This window comes from Hyperoodon ampullatus (genome assembly GCF_949752795.1).
Source record: "Hyperoodon ampullatus genome assembly, chromosome: 6".
Taxonomy (NCBI): Eukaryota; Metazoa; Chordata; class Mammalia; order Artiodactyla; family Ziphiidae; genus Hyperoodon; species Hyperoodon ampullatus.
In genome coordinates, this window is record NC_136919.1 from 122,897,526 (window position 1) to 122,920,231 (window position 22,706).

Genomic DNA, 22,706 nt, shown 5'->3' on the forward strand with positions numbered 1-22,706 from the left:
AAGTTGCTACAAAAGACATTATTTCATTCTTTTTTATGGCTGAATAGTATTCCATTGTGTGTGTGTGTGTGTGTGTATATGTATATATACATATATATAAACACCACATCTTCTTTATCCATTCATCTGTTGATGGACATTGAGGTTGCTTCCGAGTTTGTGTATTCTTCTTCTAATAAATGTCAATTAACCATTTTCTAATTAATTTATCTGTCTCCATACCTAGCTATATCTCTTATTAATGATTTATCTTTGGCTCTAAAGAACTAGCTCTTGCCCAACTAGTTTTAGGTTTTCTAAATCATTAAGTTTTCAAATGCTTATTAATATTTCCTTAGCTTTATTTTATTTTTTATTTGCAAACTGGATATGGATGTTTAGTTTATTTTTATTCTTTTTTATGTTGATGTAAGAATTTAAGAGTCTGCCTTTTCTTCTGAACACTGCTTCAACTGTATCTCTTAGGTTTTGAAATATGTTATTTTAATTTAACTTTTTCCCTTGGGAATACTACTATGAGCTCCTTTATCCTCCATGTCATTCCACTCTTCTACCTTTTAACTTTGCTAATTTTAATTTCATTTTGTTCCTTTTTCTCAATCTTATCCTTTGTGTCCCTATATATTTTCAGAATATTCCTTCTCTTTTGTGTTGCTTTCAATGTGACCTTCATTTTTGTTTTTGTCTTCTTTTTCATTATATCCTGACTGCTGCTGTTTATTTTCTATCTCCTTCTCTTGTCTTTTAACATTTTTCCTAATCTCAGAAAGTGCAGCATTTCATACTGTTTTACAGTCAATGACTTCATTAACCTTTTAAAAGAATTTATAGAAAGGTATAGCAGCATGATTTTGGTGACCATTCCTGATCCTTTCTTCGTTTTTTCTTGTAATATTTTAATATGCTATTTCCTTTAAAAAGTTATTATTATTATCTTTGAGTAGGGTGCATTCTTCTTACCAAGTATGGTAGGCATTCACTTTATGACACACAATTTAGTGCGTGAGTGAATTCTTTTAGCCTTTATTTGTCTGCATCCAACAGAAATTGGCTGCTGTAGGGCCGTTTGTGAGCTTGAGTATCTTTCCTCCATCCTGCCTCATTAATAGCCTGCTTCCTGAAAATGTGGCTGGTCTGTATAAACCTCCTCAGACCTGTCCCCAGCCTTCTATGGATGCTTCTCTTTGGTGCCAGACTCAATCCAGAGAAGCTCTGGCCACCAGCAATCACACCTGTTGCTACTGTTTCAAAAAAGTGACTGTTGATTTTTTTCCCTTAGGAGGTGCCAATTACTTTGGGGAAGTAAGATCTGCTGACTTCAAATGAAATTTGTAGCTGGGGTCATTCTGTCTTCCCGTTCCCCTGTTTTACCAGCACTGAATTGATCTTACTCATATGATAACGTTCCTTATACACTGTGGTTGGGGGTAAGATATCTGAGAATGTTGTCAAGGGTAAAGTTAGGCTTTTTTTTTTGTTTCTGCTTCATATTCTCCTTTTCTGTTTTGAGTGATCTCTAAGAACAGACCTTTCTTTTCCAGTTTAAAAGTGTAAATTATAATTGTATAACATTCAATTGTTGAACTATAAATACACTTGAAATTTTTTGATGGCTTCATACTATGTAGGGAAACTAAATTTAGCTAATTTAGTGGGTTTATTTTGATTTTCTAAGTACAAATAAATAAAAATCCATGTTTGTTCTTGAGAAGCTCTGTAATGAGGTTAAGCTCTAGACTATACAGTTTCCTGAGCTATAACAATTGTAAATTGATGGCTGTTATCTTGTTTGATTGAATAAAGAGCTGAGTGTTCCAAACTCAACAATTAGTCCCTATCACGTATATGCAATCCTTATTGAATAACCATTGCATTTTGAAGACAGTAAAAAATTAAATTTTACAGTAAATAATAACAAGAGTTGTCAGCCCTCGTATTTAATAAAAACTCCCGTTGGGAAGCCCCCTGCATTTCTTTTTAAAATTGGTTTCAGAGAATGACAGTAGCTACTTTTGCATCAGGGCATAAAGTCTTCTACATTTTCCAGCTAAGAGAAATTAGCCTAATGGTTTTGAGGGCGAACCCCAATTCTGCTCCTTGCTTTGGTATTAACTAGGTAATGGCCTGCCTTTGCAATTATGAAATAGAAATTATATTTTTACCTTGCATTAGTGTTGAATGGAATAAGAAATTTAATTCCATGAACTTTAGATGCTAAGTCATTACTTTTCCTTGTTAAAGGACCAAATAATAGTTATTACCACCATAGGAAGACTAGAGTGGCCAGGACTTGGGGACACAGGGAGCTCCATGTAAAGATTTTAAAAGTCATAAAGGGGTACAAAATAAATGGATGCTGTCTAGTAAAATCTCAGGTATGTTTTAGTCTCTTTGAGCTGAAATGTTTATTTGTATGTGGCAGTATTAAAACTTAAGTATTCCCTTTGTTCACTGTGTTTTCCATCTTCTATTTTTCCTTGGGGAACATTTTCTTCCCTACCCCCAGCCACGTAGACGCCAAGATTCAAAGAAACCCCAGAGGCTTCTTTTAGGACTGATTTTTTTTTTTCAGTTTAGAGAGACTACACAAGATTGGGCTTGAGGGAAGGGAACAGAAGTGCTAGCAAACAGGAGTGGGAACTGGTCCGTAGGACCAGCGCACAAGAGTGGAAGAGGCAAGAGAAAGGGCACCAAGGCTGCCCCCCTTCCCTGGCTCATCACTATAAGACCCTGGCCACTCAGCAACCTGGGTACCTGTAAGTCCCCTGGACAGAGGGCAGGGGACTGGGGCACCTGGGCAAGGATGAGGACCAGAGGGGAGAGCCTCGCCCCAGACCTGAGCCCAATAAGCCGGGTGATTTGCCTCTGTGCAAAGGCAGCAATGCAGCTGCCTCTGCTACATGAGCTTTTCCTGTCACTTATGAGGCTGAGAGTTTTTGGCAGCAAGGTCTGAATCTCTGTTCAATTCACTGTGTGAAACATCCCTCTCTGTTCTCTCTGTAAACGCATCGAATGACATTCACATTATGGTGGACCTATGCCGAGTAGAGGCTACATCGAACACACCTGGAACATCTGGCTCACAATTGTTAAGTTACATGTGTCTCAAAGGCAGTGCATTTCTTCCCAGAGGGGATTGTGCTCGTTTTTAAAAATTGTAATTATGTAATTTAATGAAATATCACTTGAATTGGTGAAATACTGTTATGAAAAGAATTATTGTTCGTGTCAAAACTAATTTGAGGAGTTTGAAAGATGGAGTTGTTTTAAAAATTGCTGTCAAATTAGATGTGAAAAGTAATACTAAAGGATTGGGTAAAACCATAAAAAAATCCTAAGGATTCTATGACTGCATGAAGATAGCTTCTTTAGGTTCTCATTCCAATTTAAAGGAGCCCAAGCTGGGACTCATGATGGAAACAATGTGGGTGTGGTCCATGCATCTCTAGTTTATCCCAATCCAAGGACCCAAATGCAGAAGGGACAGCTTTGGCCTCTCTTGCATTAGAAGATTTGTGAATAAATGTCCGTTTGTATGTTTTACTTCAGAGGAGATTCTTAACGTAGTCTTTTTTTTTTTTTTTTTTTTACTTTTTTTTTTTTTTATTAGTTTCTGCTTTATAACAAAGTGAATCAGTCATACATATACATCTGTTCCCACATCCCCTCCCTCATGCATCTCCCTCCCTCCCACCCTCCCCATCCCACCCCTCCAGGCGGTCACAAAGCACCGAGCTGATCTCCCTGTGCTCTGCGGCTGCTTCCCACTATCTATCTACCTTACGTTTGGTAGTGTATATATGTCCATGCCTCTCTTTCCCTTTGTCACAGCTTACCCTTCCCCTTCCCCATATCCTCAAGTCCATTCTCAAGTAGGTCTGTGTCTTTATTCCCGTTTTACCCCTAGGTTCTTCATGACATTTTTTTTTTTTTAATTCCATATATATGTGTTAGCATACGGTATTTGTCTTTCTCTTTCTGACTTACTTCACTCTGTATGACAGACTCTAGGTCTATCCACCTCATTACAAATAGCTCAGTTTCGTTTCTTTTTATGGCTGAGTAATATTCCATTGTATATATGTGCCACATCTTCTTTATCCATTCATCCGATGATGGACACTTAGGTTGTTTCCAGCTCCGGGCTATTGTGAATAGAGCTGCAATGAACATTTTGGTACATGTCTCTTTTTGAATTATGGTTTTCTCAGTGTATATGCCTAGTAGTGGGATTGCTGGGTCATATGGTAGTTCTATTTTTAGTTTTTTAAGGAACCTCCATACTGTTCTCCATAGTGGCTGTACCAATTCACATTCCCACCAGCAGTGCAAGAGTGTTCCCTTTTCTCCACACCCTCTCCAGCATTTATTGTTTCTAGATTTCTTGATGATGGCCATTCTGACTGGTGTGAGATGATATCTCATTGTAGTTTTGATTTGCATTTCTCTAATGATTAATGACGTTGAGCATTCTTTCATGTGTTTGTTGGCAGTCTGTATATCTTCTTTGGAGAAATGCCTATTTAAGTCTTCTGCCCATTTTTGGATTGGGTTGTTTGTTTTTTTGCTATTGAGCTGCATGAGCTGTTTATAAATTTTGGAGATTAATCCTTTGTCAGTTGCTTCATTTGCAAATATTTTCTCCCATTCTGAGGGTTGTCTTTTGGTCTTGTTTATGGTTTCCTTTGCTGTGCAAAAGCTTTGAAGTTTCATTAGGTCCCATTTGTTTATCTTTGTTTTTATTTCCATTTCTCTAGGAGGTGGGTCCAAAAGGATCTTGCTGTGATTTATGTCATAGAGTGTTCTACCTATGTTTTCCTCTAAGAGTTTGATAGTTTCTGGCCTTACATTTAGGTCTTTAATCCATTTTGAGCTTATTTTTGTGTATGGTGTTAGGGAATGATCTAATCTCATACTTTTACATGTCCCTGTCCAGTTTTCCCAGCACCACTTATTGAAGAGGCTGTCCTTTCTCCACTGTACATTCCTGCCTCCTTTATCAAAGATAAGTTGGCCATATGTGCGTGGGTTTATCTCTGGGCTTTCTATCCTGATCCACTGATCTATCTTTCTGTTTTTATGCCAGTACCACACTGTCTTAATTACTGTAGCTTTGTAGTATAGTCTGAAGTCAGGCAGCCTGATTCCTCCAGCTCCGTTTTTCATTCTCAAGATTGCTTTGGCTATTCGGGGTCTTTTGTTTTTCCAAACAAATTTTGAAATTTTTTGTTCTACTTCTGTGAAAAATGCCAGTGGTAGTTTGATAGGGATTGCATTGAATCTGTAGATTGCTTTGGGTAGTAGAGTCATTTTCACAATATTGATTCTTCCAATCCAGGAGCATGGTATATCTCTCCATCTATTTATATCATCTTTAATTTCTTTCATCAGTGTCTTATAATTTTCTGCATACAGGTCTTTTGTCTCCTTAGGTAGGTTTATTCCTAGATATTTTATTCTTTTTGTTGCAATGGTAAATGAGAGTGTTTTCTTGATTTCATTTTCAGATTTTTCATCATTAGTGTACAGGAATGCCAGAGATTTCTGTGCATTAATTTTGTATCCTGCTACTTTACCAAATTCATTGATTAGCTCTAGTAGTTTTTCGGTAGCATCTTTAGGATTCTCTATGTATAGTATCATGTCATCTGCAAACAGTGACAGCTTTACTTCTTCTTTTCCAATTTGGATTCCTTTTATTTCCTTTTCTTCTCTGATTGCTGTGGCTAAAACTTCCAAAACTATGTTGAATAAGAGTGGTGAGAGTGGGCAGCCTTGCCTTGTTCCTGATCTTAGTGGAAATGGTTTCAGTTTTTCACCATTGAGGACAATGTTGGCTGTGGGTTTGTCATATATGGCCTTTATTATGTTGAGGAAAGTTCCCTCTATGCCTACTTTCTGCAGGGTTTTTATCATAAATGGGTGTTGAATTTTGTCAAAAGCTTTCTCTGCATCTATTGAGATGATCATATGGTTTTTCTCCTTCAACTTGTTAATATGGTGTATCACATTGATTGATTTGCGTATATTGAAGAATCCTTGCATTCCTGGAATAAACCCCACTTGATCATGGTGTATGATCCTTTTAATGTGCTGTTGAATTCTGTTTGCTAGTATTTTGTTGAGCATTTTTGCATCTATGTTCATCAGTGATATTGGCCTGTAGTTTTCTTTCTTTGTGACATCCTTGCCTGGTTTTGGTATCAAGGTGATGGTGGCCTCGTAGAATGAGTTTGGGAGTGTTCCTTCCTCTGATATTGTTTGGAAGAGTTTGAGAAGGATGGGTGTTAGCTCTTCTCTAAATGTTTGATAGAATTCGCCTGTGAAGCCATCTGGTCCTGGGCTTTTGTTTGATGGAAGATTTTTAATCACAGTTTCAATTTCAGTGCTTGTGATTGGTCTATTCATATTTTCTATTTCTTCCTGAGTCAGTCTTGGCAGGTTGTGCATTTCTAAGAATTTGTCCATTTCTTCCAGGTTGTCCATTTTATTGGCATAGAGTTGCTTATAGTAATCTCTCATGATCTTTTGTATTTCTGCAGTGTCAGTTGTTACTTCTCCTTTTTCATTTCTAATTCTACTGATTTGAGTCTTCTCCCTTCTTTTCTTGATGAGTCTGGCTAATGGTTTGTCAATTTTGTTTATCTTCTCAAAGAACCAGCTTTTAGTTTGGTTGATCTTTGCTATCGTTTCCTTCATTTCTTTTTCATTTATTTCTGATCTGATCTTTATGATTTCTTTCCTTCTGCTAACTTTGGGGGTTTTTTGTTCTTCTTTCTCTAATTGCTTTAGGTGCAGGGTCAGGTTGTTTACTCGAAATGTTTCCTGTTTCTTAAGGTGGGATTGTATTGCTATAAACTTCCCCCTTAGAACTGCTTTTGCTGCGTCCCATAGGTTTTGGGTCGTCGTGTCTCCATTGTCATTTGTTTCTAAGTATTTCTTAATTTCCTCTTTGATTTCTTCAGTGATCACTTCATTATTGAGTAGTGTATTGTTTAGCCTCCATGTGTTTGTATTTTTTACAGCTCTTTTCCTGTAATTGATGTCTAGTCTCATAGCATTGTGGTCGGAAAAGATACTTGATACAATTTCAATTTTCTTAAATTTACCAAGGCTTGATTTGTGACCCAAGATATGATCTATCCTGGAGAATGTTCCATGAGCACTTGAGAAAAATGTGTATTCTGTTGTTTTTGGGTGGAATGTCCTATAAATATCAATTAAGTCCATCTTGTTTAATGTATCATTTAAAGCTTGTGTTTCCTTATTTATTTTCATTTTGGATGATCTGTCCATTGGTGAAAGTGGGGTGTTAAAGTCCCCTACTATGATTGTGTTACTGTCGATTTCCCCTTTTATGGCTGTTAGTATTTGCCTTATGTATTGAGGTGCTCCTATGTTGGGTGCATAAATATTTACAATTGTTATATCTTCTTCTTGGATCGATCCCTTTATCGTTATGTAGTGTCCTTCTTTGTCTCTTCTAATAGTCTTTATTTTAAAGTCTATTTTGTCTGATATAAGAATTGCTACTCCAGCTTTCTTTTGATTTCCATTTGCATGGAATATCTTTTTCCATCCCCTTACTTTCAATCTGTATGTGTCTCTAGGTCTGAAGTGGGTCTCTTGTAGACAGCATATATATGTGTCTTGTTTTTGTATCCATTCAGCCACTCTGTGTCTTTTGGTGGGAGCATTTAGTCCATTTACATTTAAGGTAATTATTGATATGTATGTTCCTATTCCCATTTCCTTAATGGCTTTGGGTTCGTTATTGTAGGTATAGTCATTCTGTTGTGTTTCTTGCCTAGAGAAGTTCCTTTAGCATTTGTTGTAAAGCTGGTTTGGTGGTGCTGAACTCTCTCAGCTTTTGCTTGTCTGTAAAGGTTTTAATTTCTCCATCAAATCTGAATGAGATCCTTGCTGGGTAGAGTAATCTTGGTTGCAGGTTTCTCTCCTTCATCACTTTAATTATGTCCTGCCACTCCCTTCTGGCTTGTAGAGTTTCTGCTGAGAGATCAGCTGTTAACCTGATGGGGATTCCCTTGTGTGTTATTTGTTGTTTTTCCCTTGCTGCTTTTAATATGATTTCTTTGTGTTTAATTTTTGACAGTTTGATTAATATGTGTCTTGGCGTATTTCTTCTTGGATTTATCCTGTATGGGACTCTCTGTGCCTCCTGGACTTGATTAACTATTTCCTTTCCCATATTAGGGAAGTTTTCAACTATAATCTCTTCAAATATTTTCTCAGTCCCTTTCTTTTTCTCTTCTTCTGGAACCCCTATAATTCGAATGTTGGTGCGTTTAATGTTGTCCCAGAGGTCTCTGAGACTGTCCTCTGTTCTTTTCATTCTTTTTTCTTTATTTTTCTCTGCATCAGTTATTTCCACTATTTTATCTTCCACCTCACTTATCCGCTCTTCTGCCTCAGTTATTCTGCTATTGATCCCATCTAGAGTATTTTTCATTTCATTTATTGTGTTTTTAATCGATGCTTGATTCATCTTTAGTTCTTCTAGGTCCTTGTTAACTGTTTCTTGCATATTGTCTATTCTATTTCCAAGATTTTGGATCTGGGAAATAGAATCTTGGATCAGCTTTACTATCATTATTCTGAATTCTTTTTCAGGTAGACTGCCTATTACCTCTTCATTTGTTAGGTCTGGTAGGTTTTTATCTTGCTCCTTCACCTGCTGTGTGTTTTTCTGCTTTCTCATTTTGCTTATGTTACTGTGTTTGGGGTCTCCTTTTTGCAGGCTGCAGATTCGTAGTTCCCGTTGTTTTTGGTGTCTGTCCCCCGTGGCTAAGGTTGTTTCAGTAGGTTGTGTAGGCTTCCTGGTGGGGGGGACTAATGCCTGTGTTCTGGTGGTTGAAGCTCGATCTTGTCTTTCTGGTGGACAGGTCCACGTCTGGTGGTGTGTTTTGGGGTGCCTGTGGCCTTATTATGTTTTTAGGTATCCTCTCTGCTAATGGGTGGGGTTGTGTTCCTGCCTTGCTAGTTGCTTGGCATAGGGTGACCAGCACTGTAGCTTGCTGGTCGTTGACTGAAGCTGGGTGCTGGTGTTGAGATGGAGATCCCTGGGAGATTTTCGCTGCTTGATATTATGTGGAGCTGGGAGGTCTCTTGTGGACCCGTGTCCTGAAGTTGGCTCTCCCACTTCAGAGGCACAGCACTAACTCCTGGCTGCAGCACCAAGAGCCTTTCATCCACCCGGCTCAGAATAACAGTGAGAAAAAGTAGAAAGAAATAATTAGTAGAAGAAAGAAAGAGAGATTGAAAGAAAGGAAGAAGGGAAGTAAGGAAGGAAGGAAGGAAGAAAGAAAGAAAGGAGGGAGGGAGGAAGGATGGAAAGAAAGGAAAGAAAGGAGGGAGGGAGGGAGGAATGAAAGCAAAAGGAAGAGTGAATGGAAGAAGAGAGGGAGGGAGGGAGGAAGGAAAGAAAGAAAGAAAGACAGGAGGGAGGGAGGGAGGAAGGAAAGAAAAAGAAAGTGGAAAGAAGAAGGGTGGGAGGGAGGGAGGGATGGAGGAAAGAAAAAGAAAGTGGAAAGAAGAAGGGTGGGAGGGAGGGAGGGATGGAGGAAAGAAAAAGAAAGAAAGAAAGGAGGAGCGGAGGGAGGGAGGGAGGAAGGGAAGGGAGGAAAAAAAGAAAGAGCAGGTAAAGTAAAATAGAATAAAGTATGAAATATAGTAGCGTTATTAAAATTAAAAAGTAATTATTGAAAAAAAAACACGGACCGAAAGAACCCTGGGACATATGGTGGAAGCAAAGCTATACAGAGAGAATCTTACACAGAAGATTACACATACACATTCACAAAAAGAGAGCAGGGGGAAAAATCAAAAATCTTGCTCTCCAAGTCCACCTCCTCGATTTGGGATAATTCGTTGTAAAAAGAGGAAAAGGGCGAAAAGTCTGAAATCTTGCTAAGTCCACCTCCTTAATTTGAGATAATTCGTTGTAAAAAGAGGAAAAAAAAGGGGGGGAAAGTCTTAAATCTTGTCCTCAAGGTCCACTTCCTCAATTTGGGATGATTCGCTGTCCATTCATGCACTCCACAGACGCAGGGCACATCAAATGGACCGTGGAGCTTTAATCCGCTGCCTCGGAGGCTGCACAGAGAGATTTCCCTGTCTCTGCTCTCACAGCTCCCGGGTCTCAGCCTTGGACCTGGCCCCGCCTCTGCGCGTAGGTCGCCGGAGGGCGTCCGTTCTTCGCTCAGACAGGACGGGTTTAAAGGAGCCGCTGATTCGGGGGCTCTGGCTCACTCAGGCAGAGGGGAGGGAGGGGAATGCCCTCTCCTCGCGCACCAGGCAACAAAAGGGAAAAAAGTCTCTTGCCTCTCCGGTAGCTCCAGACCCTTTCCCCGGACTCCCTCCGGGCTAGCACTAACCCCTTCAGGGTCTCTTCCTGCCGCCAGCCCCAGACCTCTCCCTGCGCTCCGACTGAAAGCCGATACCCGAGCCTCAGCTCCCAGCCCCGCCCGCCCTGGCGGCCGAGCAGACAAGTCTCTCGGGCTGGTGTGTGCCTGAGGGCACCGATCCTCTGTGCCAAAATCTCTCTGCTTTGCCCTCCACACCCCTGTTGCTGTGCTCTCCTCCGCTACTACGAAGCTTTCCCCCTCCGCCACCTGCAGTCTCCGCCCGCGAAGGGGCTTGTAGTGTGTAGAAACCTTCCCTCCTTCACGGCTCCCTCCCACTGGTGCAGGTCCCGTCCATATCCTATTGTCTCTGTTTATTCTTTTTTTCTTTTGACCTACCCAGGTATGTGGGGAGTTTCTTGCCTTTTGGGGGGTCTGAGGTCTTCTGTCAGCGTTCAGTAGGTGTTCTGTTGGAGTTGTTCCACGTGTAGATGAATTTCTGATGTATCTGTGGGGAGGAAGGTGATCTCCGCGTCTTACTCTTCCGCCATCTTCCTCCGGCTCTTAACGTAGTCTTTTAGGTGCTTTTCTGCTTTAATTGATGTTTATGTTTAATGGGTGAAATATTCACCTCAGTTGTACTTGATCCGAAGAAGGCTTCTGTTGGGCTTCCTTTGCATTTTTCTGCAGAGTCTAGCTTGCACAGCACACGGACTCATGGTGAAGGTTCCTGATTAATATTTTAGAGGGAATGACTAAAATCTTCAGGAAAAATGTCATCAAAGTCTGGTTAGTTCAAATCTCTGCAATAAATAGGGACAGTGATGGATGTTTGTGTTTCCATCTTTTCTGGGAAGGAAAGGAAAACACTACTTAAGTTGGTTTTGCAGTGTAGCTGGAGATGGTTAGCCGAGGCAGATGGTTGAGAGAAAGTTCCCTGGTTTATGATTCCTATGCGAATCTGATTTGTGATTTGTGGGGTCCTTAGGAGCCACTGTGAACTTTTAGGAGGGGAAAATAAAGCGACTCAGGGAATAAATGAATAAAAAAATGGAGATCATGGGCTTCCTTGGTGGCGCAGTGGTTGAGAGCCCGCCTGCTGATGCAGGGGACACGGGTTCGTGCCCCGGTCTGGGAAGATCCCACATGCCGCGGAGCGGCTGGGCCCGTGAGCCATGGCCACTTGAGCCTGCGCGTCCGGAGCCTGTGCTCCGCAATGGGAGAGGCCGCAACAGTGAGAGGCCCTAGTACCGCAAAAAAAAAAAAAAGGAGATCAGTTGAAAGAGGAGAGGGAGGGAGGCTAGTGAAGAGCCTCCTGAATATATTCCTAAACTATCACTGTGAATATGGAAATAAAATACGTTCCAAACAATACTGAGAAATTGGGATGAATTACTTCTCCAGGTGGCTACTGGAGAGAATCTTTCTCACATTTATCTTGGAACCTCAAGAGTTTAGCCCAGAGTTGGCACCTTGTAATCGATAAATAAATGCCGGTTGAATGAGTTAATGACTGGTAAGGGCTGAAAGATTGTGAGACGTAAGTTAAAATTTCCTTACATGTCTGAACCTTGAGCTTAACACATGGGAAGGACGAGAGCACATAACAAAGGTGGTTGCATAGGGTGTTTCAATCCATTACGAGTGGTTTCAGATAGGCCGTGGGGCTTCCAGATTTATTAGACTCGCTCTAGGACATACGGTGCTCAGATTCATGTCACCTGGAGCGCTGAAGGTTTCTGCACAGCTGAGGCTGGAGGTCACAAGCTCGCCCCAGACAAAAGATGGCCCAAGAAATATTGGACCAAGGTGGGACCGTGTTGTTATGCTCCTGGGCGTGGAAAAGGACAAACCAAATTTAATGCTCTTCTATGTAGATTTAAGTTTTATGTCTCATGCCATAGGATTTTGTGGAATAGAGTCCCTGGGCTTCATTCTAAATCATGTGGGTGACTAATTAGTGTTTATTGCTCACTTTTATTTTCTGAGAAGAGTTTTCTTCTGAAAATGCTGACATTTGGACTTTGATCTTTGGGGAATGGGTATAAAAACGCACTCTGGAGCTTCCCTGGTGGCGCAGTGGTTGAGAGTCCGCCTGCCGATGCAGGGGACAGGGGTTCGTGCCCCGGTCCGGGCAGATCCCACGTGCCGCGGAGCGGCTGGGCCCGTGAGCCATGGTCACTGAGCCTGCGCGTCCGGAGCCTGTGCTCCATAATAGGAGAGGCCACAACAGTGAGAGGCCCACGTACCACAAAAAACAAAAACAAAAACAAAAACAAAAACGCACTCTGGACAATCAGAGACCCATAACGGTGTTAACACGGTTTCAGTAACTTAAGTGACACACACCATTTAAAGGAGGGTTGTGTCTTTCATGCAACACTCTGTAGTCTGTCTTGGTTTCCTCTTTGTCTCCAGATGCAGCTCCAAATTGAGTACCTGGAACACTGCCTGGTGTAAATTAGATGCTCAGTAAAACTTGTTGAGTGACTGACTAAATGGTGCTTTCTCCTTCCCGGCAGCTGGTTAACCTAGCAACGTTTGAGAGGCAGCTGGATAATTCTGGGCCACGTGAGAATTCAGATTCATATTAAAAGAGATTGAAGACTGGGCGTGGTGCAGAGAGATCATTTCTCTGGAGAGCCCTTTTCCTTGAGGGACTCCTGAAAATTACACTTTGTTGGTTTCTATGTGATGGCATGAAATCCACTCACCTAGTCAGATGTTAGAAAAAGGAACGAAAGACATTTACAGAGACAGGGAATTGAGGCGCCCTCTTAGCCAAATCCCGTCTGACCAAAAACTCAGCCCTTAATATAAAGCAGAGTTTTCTAGAAATATTTTCATTCAGCCATGGAATCTTGTCATAAACATCAGTGAAATGATTCTTTGGTTGAAACGCAAACAGCAAGCAAAGATGCCTGATAACAACCACAGACAGAAATCTTTTGAATTAGAGCTTCTATGTTTCAGACTTGAAACAATTTCTATATTATGGTGTGAAATAGACTAGTAAATTCTCAGTTATCCGTACATACTCCCAAACCTGAAGGGCTGACCAGTGCTTTATATCTGACAGTGCTTTACAGTGTAAAATTAATCGCAGTTTATGAACTGTGTCCCAAAATGCAGATGTTCCATCTTTCTTTGACTTTTTAATACCATTGAACACAGCTATTTGTGGACAGTTCTTTCAGTTTCTCTCGCATGGAGAAAATTCTTCATCTTCCATGCAAATTCTACCTAATCCTGCTTGAGGGTGTCCCCCTCATGTTACAAATCCTAATAGGGAGGGACAGGAACCCCAAGGTCAACACACAGTAGCAGGAAGAACGGAGCGATGTGTCTGAAATGGGACCCTGTAAGATATAGCTGTTGCCAAAGGATCTGTCATTTCAATCAAACAACCTGGGGCAATTTAGTCCTGAACCTCTAGCTCTGTTGCCATGGTTTCTAGACAAAGATGACAGGGCTGCATTCCAATTATATCCTTCAGAATGACAGATAACTGAGAAAGAGAAAATGGGGTAATAAAATCTCAGGTCACCCCGAAGAGAAGCGATAGATACAAGTGCCAGAGAAATGAGAGGTTCAAGTTTGTATTTGTCTTAAAAAATACCTTTGTGATTTAGAATGCAAATGTCCATTCTGCAAACGCTCCAGACTTCCCACAGTACTTTTATCCACACCCAGTTTATTATTCTAAGCCAGGTATCTCCTGCTTACTACAGATTTTCTTTTTCTATTTTTTCTTATTAAACAATTTTTAAGAAAAATTGAAGTATAGTTGATTTACAGTGTTTTAGATGATTCAGTTATATATATATATGTATTTTCAGATTCTTTTCTAATATAGGTTATTACAAGAAGTTGAATATAGTTCCCTGTGCTATACAGTAGGTCCTTGTTGTTTTTCTATTTTATATATAGTCGTGTGTGTATGTTAATCCCAAATTCCGAATTTATCACCCCCCCTTACCCGTTTGGTAGTTTGTTGTCTATGTCTGTGAGTCTATTTCGGTTTCATAAATAAGTTCATTTGTGTCATGTTTTAGATTCCACATATAAATGATATCCTATGATATTTGCCTTTCTCTTTCTGACTGACTTCACTTAGTATGATGATCTCTACGTTCATCCATGTTGCTGCAAATGGCATCATTTCATTCTTTTTTATGGCTGAGTAATATCCCATTATATATATGTACACATCTTCTTTATCCATTCATCTTCCAATAGACATTTAGGTTATCTCCATGTCTTCGCTATTGTAAATAGTGCTGCTATGAATATAGGTGTCCATGTATCTTTTCAAATTATAGTTTTGTTTGGATATATGCCCAGAAGGGGGATTGCTGGATCATATGGAAACTCTGTTTTTAGTTTTTTAAGGAACCTCCATACTGTTCTCCATAGTGGCTGCATCAATTTACATTCCCACCAACAGTGTAAGCGGGTTCCCTTTTCTCCACACCCTCTCCAGCATTTATTATTTGTAGAATGCAGATATTCTTAATAGCATTTTAAAGTTAAAGAATTTGTGAATTAAGAGAATCTAACAAAAAAAATATCTTGAACCATGAGAAGTAAAAAGCATTCTTTAAATTCTGATGATATTGCAAATAGAGCAATGCCTATTTTCCTTTATTGCTGGAGTCAAGTGCAATGTTCTGTTTTTCCAGTGGAAGGTATTACTGTAAACTTGCACCCAACTTTGGGCCATATCTGATAATCAGTAGTATTTTGCCAGGGTCAGTACAAAGTTTGCTGCTATGCTCTTAGGGTATAATGAAGATACTCACCTCTGTTCAGTGAGAGGAACCATTAGGTAGAGATCAAAAGGTTAACCGTGAACTCTGGAATGGTGTTGGTAGGTATGCCTTGAGTGAACAGACAATTTTAAATTTCTATATTCTCTGCAATTAAGTAGAAGTGGAGCATTTTAATCCCTAAGTGACACTGGGTAGCTTATTTAATCTTTAAAACTTAAAAAATTTAATCTAAAAATTTAAAAACTTTTAAGTCTCAGTTTCTTCATCTATAAAATGGAATAAGGGGCTTCCCTGGTGGCACAGTAGTTGAGAGTTCGCCTGCCGATGCAGGGGACACGGGTTCGTGCCCCGGTCCGGGAAGATCCCACATGCCGCGGAGCGGCTGGGCGCGTGAGCCATGGCTGCTGAGCCTGCGCGTCCGGAGCCTGTGCTCCGCAACTGGAGAGGCCACAACCGTGAGAGGCCCGCGTACCGCAAAAAAAAAAAAAAAAAAAAAAAAAAGGAATAATACCCACTTCTCTGAGTTGTGATTTTAAATTATATAAAGCATATAAAGCACTTGGCCTAACATCTGTACATCACATACCATTAAAAAATGGAGTAAATGTATGTATACAAAGTTTAAGAAAAAAGTAACGTAGATGTGAAATTAGGTGTGTTTCAGTGATGGTAAAAAAAAAAAAAAAGCACAAAAAAGCACTAATTTAATAAATAGTATTTCAAGGCTTATTGCCAGCAGTGAGATGGAAAATTCTAGATGTCCTGAAGCCTGCAATCGCGTCTCCTGAGTTTCTCTGTGGAATATTTATTTTATGACACTTTGGGGACAACATACCGTTTCTGTTAACACATAGAATGTAGTTTTTACAGTTAAATAAAAACCAGTTTTGTCAATTTCTTTTATGCATAAATTCAAAAAGTTTAGCTGGATTATTAAGTTTGACTTTTACTATATTCAGGATGCACTTTATTTTCTTACCAAGAATTGGTTTGATTTTATAATAGAGGTAATTAGGAAAGCTGATTTATTTAGTGAGATTTCTGTATGATAAATCTTACAAGAATCACTATATCTTTGATATGAATAATGACCATGATAAAGGGAAAAAAAAAAACTTTTGCACAGTTTATTTTGCTTTGCTTATCTGGTCTTCACATGCTGTGGTAAATTTTTTTCATTTACAAACCTTGAAATTTGATATTCTATCATATACTTGCATATATCCTATATGTATATATGTAATATATGAATGTATATATATGTAATAAAGTATAATTTTTGTGAGTACTTATGGTCAAAGCAAGTGGAAACCTGGGCAATTTCAGATAAAAATAAACAAAAAACTCACTTGTTTTGGAATTATATAAAGAATAGCTTTAATTTGTGATTCATATTGTATTTATTTAATTTTTGTTTTATACTGGAGCATAGTTGTTCAACAATGTTGTGTTAGTTTCAGGTGTACAGTAAAGTGATTCAGTTATACATATACATGTATCTATTCTTTTTCAAATTCTTTTCCCATTTAGATTATTACAGAATTTAAAATTACTCTTCTGTTATTGAAATTGTGGAACAGTGGTTACGAGCAAAAGGTGGAGTATTATTTCGAGAACAAACACAACGGGCAAAAGCTCCAGTAATTCCATTTCTTTCACCTTCATGCCTCTGTCTCTCTGTTCTAGGTGCCTGAGAAGGAATGCAGTACCAGCGGGGCAGTAGAAGTGCCGGCACACCACGGTTCCCCCCTGCAAGTGGGATTTTGAATTCTTTCTCATCTATGTTTCTTTTATGGCATGACTACGTCTCACGGAAACATCAGAAGGAAGTAGCTTCTCTCATCCAAAAGCTGAGGTGGGAAAATGACATGTCTATTTTCGTCGTTAATTTGCAACATAGGAGGTCACAAAACGAAATGACGCCATTCTATTAGAATGGTCAAAATGATGCCAACTTAGCGTGAGAAGGGTGCTGACGGCTTACCTTGAAAGAGATTTCATATTGCTCTCCTCCCCAGATTTCCAAACCTGGGTCATAGCCCCCCAACTCCCAAAACCATTTGCGATCCACAGCAAAGAGACCTCCAGCCATAACGGGAGACCTGTGAAAGGAATAAAATAACTTTAAAGGGCTATGAACATCAGGGACCATGACATTTTGCTTGGGGGGAAAAAAAAGAAGCAAACTTTAAGTCTCAGTGTTCACTGCAGGGGGCTTTTCAGTGAGCGGACATGAGTTCACACTAGGTCTCTGATCGCGCCTGGAACCCCCTTGAGCTTTGAACTTCACAGTTCAGGCTCTAAAGCCACTAGTGCCCCGTGGAGCCACGCAGTGGCTCCATGTTTGTCATCAGAGAGAAGTACATGATGACTAGTGTCTGATATATTGGGAAAATCCATCAGTTCTATGGCTTTTCCTCAAAGAGATCTTATGCTATCAGACAGATGAAAGTATAGAAAACACGGTTGTAGACCATATCTTTGATTTAATCTCTCAGTATGTATTCAGCAAGCATCTACTATTTCCAGGTCATGTCCATTTTACAGACTACGAGATGGTCAGTTTGAATAAAATAACCAACCAGCTATTAACGTGCCAAAGTTGGAATTTAAACTAGGTCTTTTTGCTTTAATTATGTACTTTTTAAAGTCTACCTTCTAGGAAATATTCTTTTTGATCAAATACTAATTTTTAGGCTTTCTGCTGTCGCGAGGATATATTGCAGTCATGTTGCTATGTAATGAGATAATTTATAATCATTGGACCCTGCCTTAAAATTTTTTTGCAGTTCAAAGGCAGCTTTTGTGTTATTATTATTATTATTATTATTATTATTATTATTACTTTGGCTGCACGGCATGCAGGGAGCTTACTTCTCTGAACCTGTTCCCCCTGCAGTGGAAGGGCAGAGTCTTAACCATTGGACCACCAGGGAAGTCCACTCTTGTGATTTTGAATGTTCACTATGTGTTGGGCTCTCGGCTGACAGCCTTGTCCAGTTGCCTTGACTAATCCTCACAGCAGCCCTGGGTATATCCTCCCTGTGTGCTCTTGGGAGAAACAGGCAGAAAAAGGTAGGACCCAGCAACCAAGGGTGGCACCAGGATGCGGCGGTGCTGTGGCTGGACCAGGTCCCCTGATTTCAAAGCCTTTGAAATCTTTACTGCAACACCATTTCTGTTTCAATGTTTAGGAGGTGAAGAGAGGCAACTACAGAAGTATGGACATAAAACAATTAGAGAACACCTGATGCAGACCAAGCATATCTGTAAAAACACACTCGGTCAATATAGTTTCTGTGACAGTTTTGAAGATTTTGAAACAAAGGATATTTATACATAAGAGTACAAGGCCCTAAATGTTGAAGACACACATTTAAAAATATATCTAAATATATAAGACACACCAATTAACAGGCCAACTGAAGTTGTACTCTTGGTAATATTTTACGAGGCGCTTGAGGGACATAAACGTGAATTTACTGTATTTCAGTGTGCTACATATTTCAAAGATTTTGCATGTTAAGATGGTACTTGGCCTTATCACTGCAGTTTTAGATTTTTTTAAAAAGCGTGTATACTCTATGTAGATGGAAAGATTACAAGGCAGGAAGAGGGATTTATTGCTCCTTCTAGGAAAGTGAGCAGGATTCGAAAAATAACACAAAGAATCTCATGCGATTTAAAAATTTTGTTTGAAATAAAAGTCTTAGAACCAGAGGTACCACACTTTAGCCCTCTCTCCAGCAGCATAATCTTTTTCCATTTTCCATGCACTGGATTTTAGAGGGTAATTACAGCTGTAGCTGGGACAGATTAGTATGGTACCATGTGGTGGGTGCAGTTCCCCAATGAGCACATTACCTCTGTGTCATCTTTGATTCCACAGGGCTTGGGCATAAGCAATCAGAAATAGGCAATCCTATTCGATCTGAACCACAAATAGAAAGATCTTAAGTCCTACCAATATATTCTCATTTGATTGTGTAAAGCATGAGACCAGAGTGCAACCAAATTTACACTGTGCAGAATGAATCTCCCAACTAGAATTATCGTAGATATAGAACTAGTATAAATATCCAGCAAGAGAAAGTCCTAGATTGATTTTTTTAATTGTAAATAATTTGTTGGGAACACAATATCTTGTTTTCTTAATGAGCTTATAAAAAACTCACCATGGAGTATATTTTTAGTTAATTTGAGGCATAATAAAACAAATCCAGACAGGCCTCTTTACCTTCATTGATGTTTTTGCCAAGCTCCAGATAAATTAGTGCTTCCTATTTTGACTAGTGTGAATGGCTGGTAAGAAACAAACCTTTTATTTGTTCATGTATTTACTTATATTTGTCCATTAATCTTTTGAACACCGTAACTGAGGTATAGTTGACATACAGTGAATTGCAAATATTTTAAGTGGACAATCTGATAGATTTTGACTTATGAATATCCCTGTGCAGCCATCATCACATTCCAGAGAAAGGAACACATCTATCACCCCCACGAGGCTTCCTCATTGTAATCTCTCCCTCCTGACCCTCTCCTCATTCCCTTCCGCTTGGACGTCACTGATCTCTGTCACTACAGATTAGTTTGCATTGTCTAGAATTTTCTATAAATGGAATCATACAGTATGTGTTCTTCTTTGGGTGGGTCTGGCTTCTTTCATTCAGCATCATTATTCCAAGACTCACCCTTGTTGCAGCATGTGTTAACAGTTTCTTCCTTTTTTATTGCTGAGTAGTATTCCATTTGCATGACTTTACAACAGTTTGATTATCCATTCACCCACTGATGAACATTTGGGTTGTTTCCAATTTGGGGTTATTACAAATAAAGCTGCTATGAGTTTTGTGTACTAATCTCTGTGTGGACATATGCTTTCATTTCTCTTGAGGAAATGCCTAGGAGTGGAATGACTAAATCATATGGTAGGTGTGGGCTTAAACTTTTAAGAAACTGCAAAACTCTTTGCCAGAAAGGTTGTAACTTTATATTTTCACCAGCAGTGTTTGAATTCCAACTGCTACCCATCCTCAAATACTTGATATGGGCAGTCTTTTGAAGTTTAGTCACTATAACAGGGGCATAGTGGTACTTACTGTGGCTTTATTTTGCATTTCCATAAAGATTAATGATGAGCATATTTATGTTATTTCTCTCTTTTTTCCTAGTCAGTCTGGCTAGAGGTTTATCAATATTATTGATCTGCTTAAGGAATTAGCTTTTGGTTTTATTGATTTTCTCTGTTGTTTTTCATTTTTATATTTCACTGATTTCTCCTTGGTCTTTATTAGTTTAATTATTCTACTTACTTTGTGTTTCATTTTCTCTTCTTTTTCTGGTTACTTAGGGTGGAAGCTGATATTATTGATTTGAGATCTTTTTTTCTAATATAGCTATCTAGTACTATAAATCTCCCTTAAGTACTGCTTTAGCAGAATCCTGTGAAAAATATGTGGTGTTCTCATTTTCATTATGTTCAAAATACTCCCAGTTTTCCCTTTTGTTTTCTTTTTGTGACCTATCGGTTATATAAAAATGTGTAATTTAATTTCCAACTATTTGGGATTTTTTGGAGATCTTCCTGTTATCGATTTTCATGTAATTCCATTGTGGTCAGAGAATACACTTTGTATGACTTGAATTCTTTTAAATTTATTGGGATTTTTTAATGGCTCAGAATGTGGTCTATCAGAATGTATTCTGTTGCCATTGAGTAGAGCGGTCCATATATTTATTAGGTCAAGTTGGTTGACAGTGTTGTTCTGGTCTTCTATATTCTTATTGATTTTCTGTCTCCTCATTGTATCAATGACTGCGAGGGATATTGAAATCTATGACTATAATTCTGGATTTGTTTATTTCTTTTTGCTGTTCTATCAGTGTTTTGCTTCATGCATTTTGTAGCTCTTAATAAATGCATAAATGTTTACGAATTTTATGTGCTCTTGAGGAATTGACCTCATTCTCATTACAAAATGACTTTTATCATCTCTGATAATAGTCTTTGCTCAGACATTGATTTTGCTTGGATATTAATAGAGCTGTTTCAGCTTTCTTTAGATTTGTACTATCTAAACACTACTATTTATACCTTTTATATCTTTTTACTTTTTAAACTATTTGTGTCTATATTTAAAGTGGTTTTCTTGTGGGCTGCTTATAGTTGCATCTTGCTGTTAAAAATCTCTGCCTTTTCATTGGTTTGTTGAGATCACTGTTCTTTTTTTAAAAAATAGATCTATTGGAGTATAATTGCTTCACAGTACTGTGTTAGTTTCTGTTGCACAACAAAGTGAATCAGCCATATGCATACATATGTCCCCATATCCCCTCCCTCTTGAGCCTCCCTCCCACCCTCCCTATCCCACCCCTCTAGGTCATCGCAAAGCACCGAGCTGATCTCCCTGTGCTATGCTGCTGCTTCCCACGAGCCATCCATTTTACATTTGGTAGTGTGTATATGTCGATGCTACTCTCACTTTGCCCCAGCTTCCCCCTCCCACCCCGTGTTGTTGAGATCACTTCCTTTTAATACTATTATTCATGTAATTAAGTTCAAATCTATAATCTGCTTTCTATTTGTCCCATCTATTGTTTCCTTTTCCTATCTTTTTGATTAATTGAATATTTTTCATGATTTCATTTAGTATCTTTTTTTGACTTAATGAAAACTCCTTGTTTTCCCTTTTTAGTGGTTGCTGTAGTGGTTTCTATCATACATCTTTATTTTTTATCAGTTTACCTTCCAGTGATATTTTATAAGAACCTCTTGATAAAATCCTTTTGTTTCTATTTCCCCTATGTTTGTACCTTGTGGGCCATACATTTTACTTTTACATATGTTATGAATCTCATATTATATCATAATTATTTTTGTTTAAGCATCAATTATCTTTTTAAAAGATTTAAATAATAAAATTATATATATATATATGAAATTATATTGTTATGAACACCATTTCTGTTTTCTTCATTCGTTTGTGTAGATTCACATTTCTATCCTTCTGCCTAAAATACTTTCTTCAACATTTCTTGTAGTGGGAGTGTGTTGGTGATGAAGTCTTTCTTTCTTTTCATGTCTACATTTTAAGAAAGATACTCTTGTTGGCTATAGAATACCAAGTTAACAGCTTTTTTCTTTTAATCCTCTAAAGATATTACTCACTGTCTTCTCACTGGTATTGTTTCTCATGAGAAGTGTGTTACCTTTATCTCTGTTTTTCTGTATACAATGAGTCTTTTTTCCCTCTGGCTGCTTTTAAGATCTCTATGTCATTGAATTTGAGCTATTTTATTATGATGTGGCACATGATGTATAGTTTTCTTGGTACAGTTTCTTGTGCTTAATAAGATTTGAGTGTCTTGGATTTGTAGGCATAGTTTTCATGAAATTTGGACAATTTTGGACCATTATTTCTTCCAATACTCTTTCTATTCTTACCTTTCTTTTATATCCTCCAGAGTGTCCATTTATAAACTTTCTTCATTTTAAAAAATTCTCCTTTTTGTTTCATTTTGGATAGTTTCTCTTGTTATATCTTCAAGTTCACTAATCTTTCTTTATTAT

The 22,706-nt window shown here is 38.7% G+C and overlaps 1 protein-coding gene across 1 annotated transcript in view; it reads right to left on the reverse strand.

The window, feature by feature from the left end:
• The window catches only part of GALNTL6 (polypeptide N-acetylgalactosaminyltransferase like 6), a gene marked incomplete at both ends in the record, with an annotated part of 1,117,369 nt that overhangs the window by 97,234 nt on the left and 997,429 nt on the right, over window positions 1-22,706 (reverse strand). The window contains one exon of the mRNA XM_079705645.1: window positions 17,118-17,235. Within this exon, the coding sequence (XP_079561771.1) occupies window positions 17,118-17,235 (118 nt within the window). The remainder of the gene's footprint in view (window positions 1-17,117; window positions 17,236-22,706) is intronic.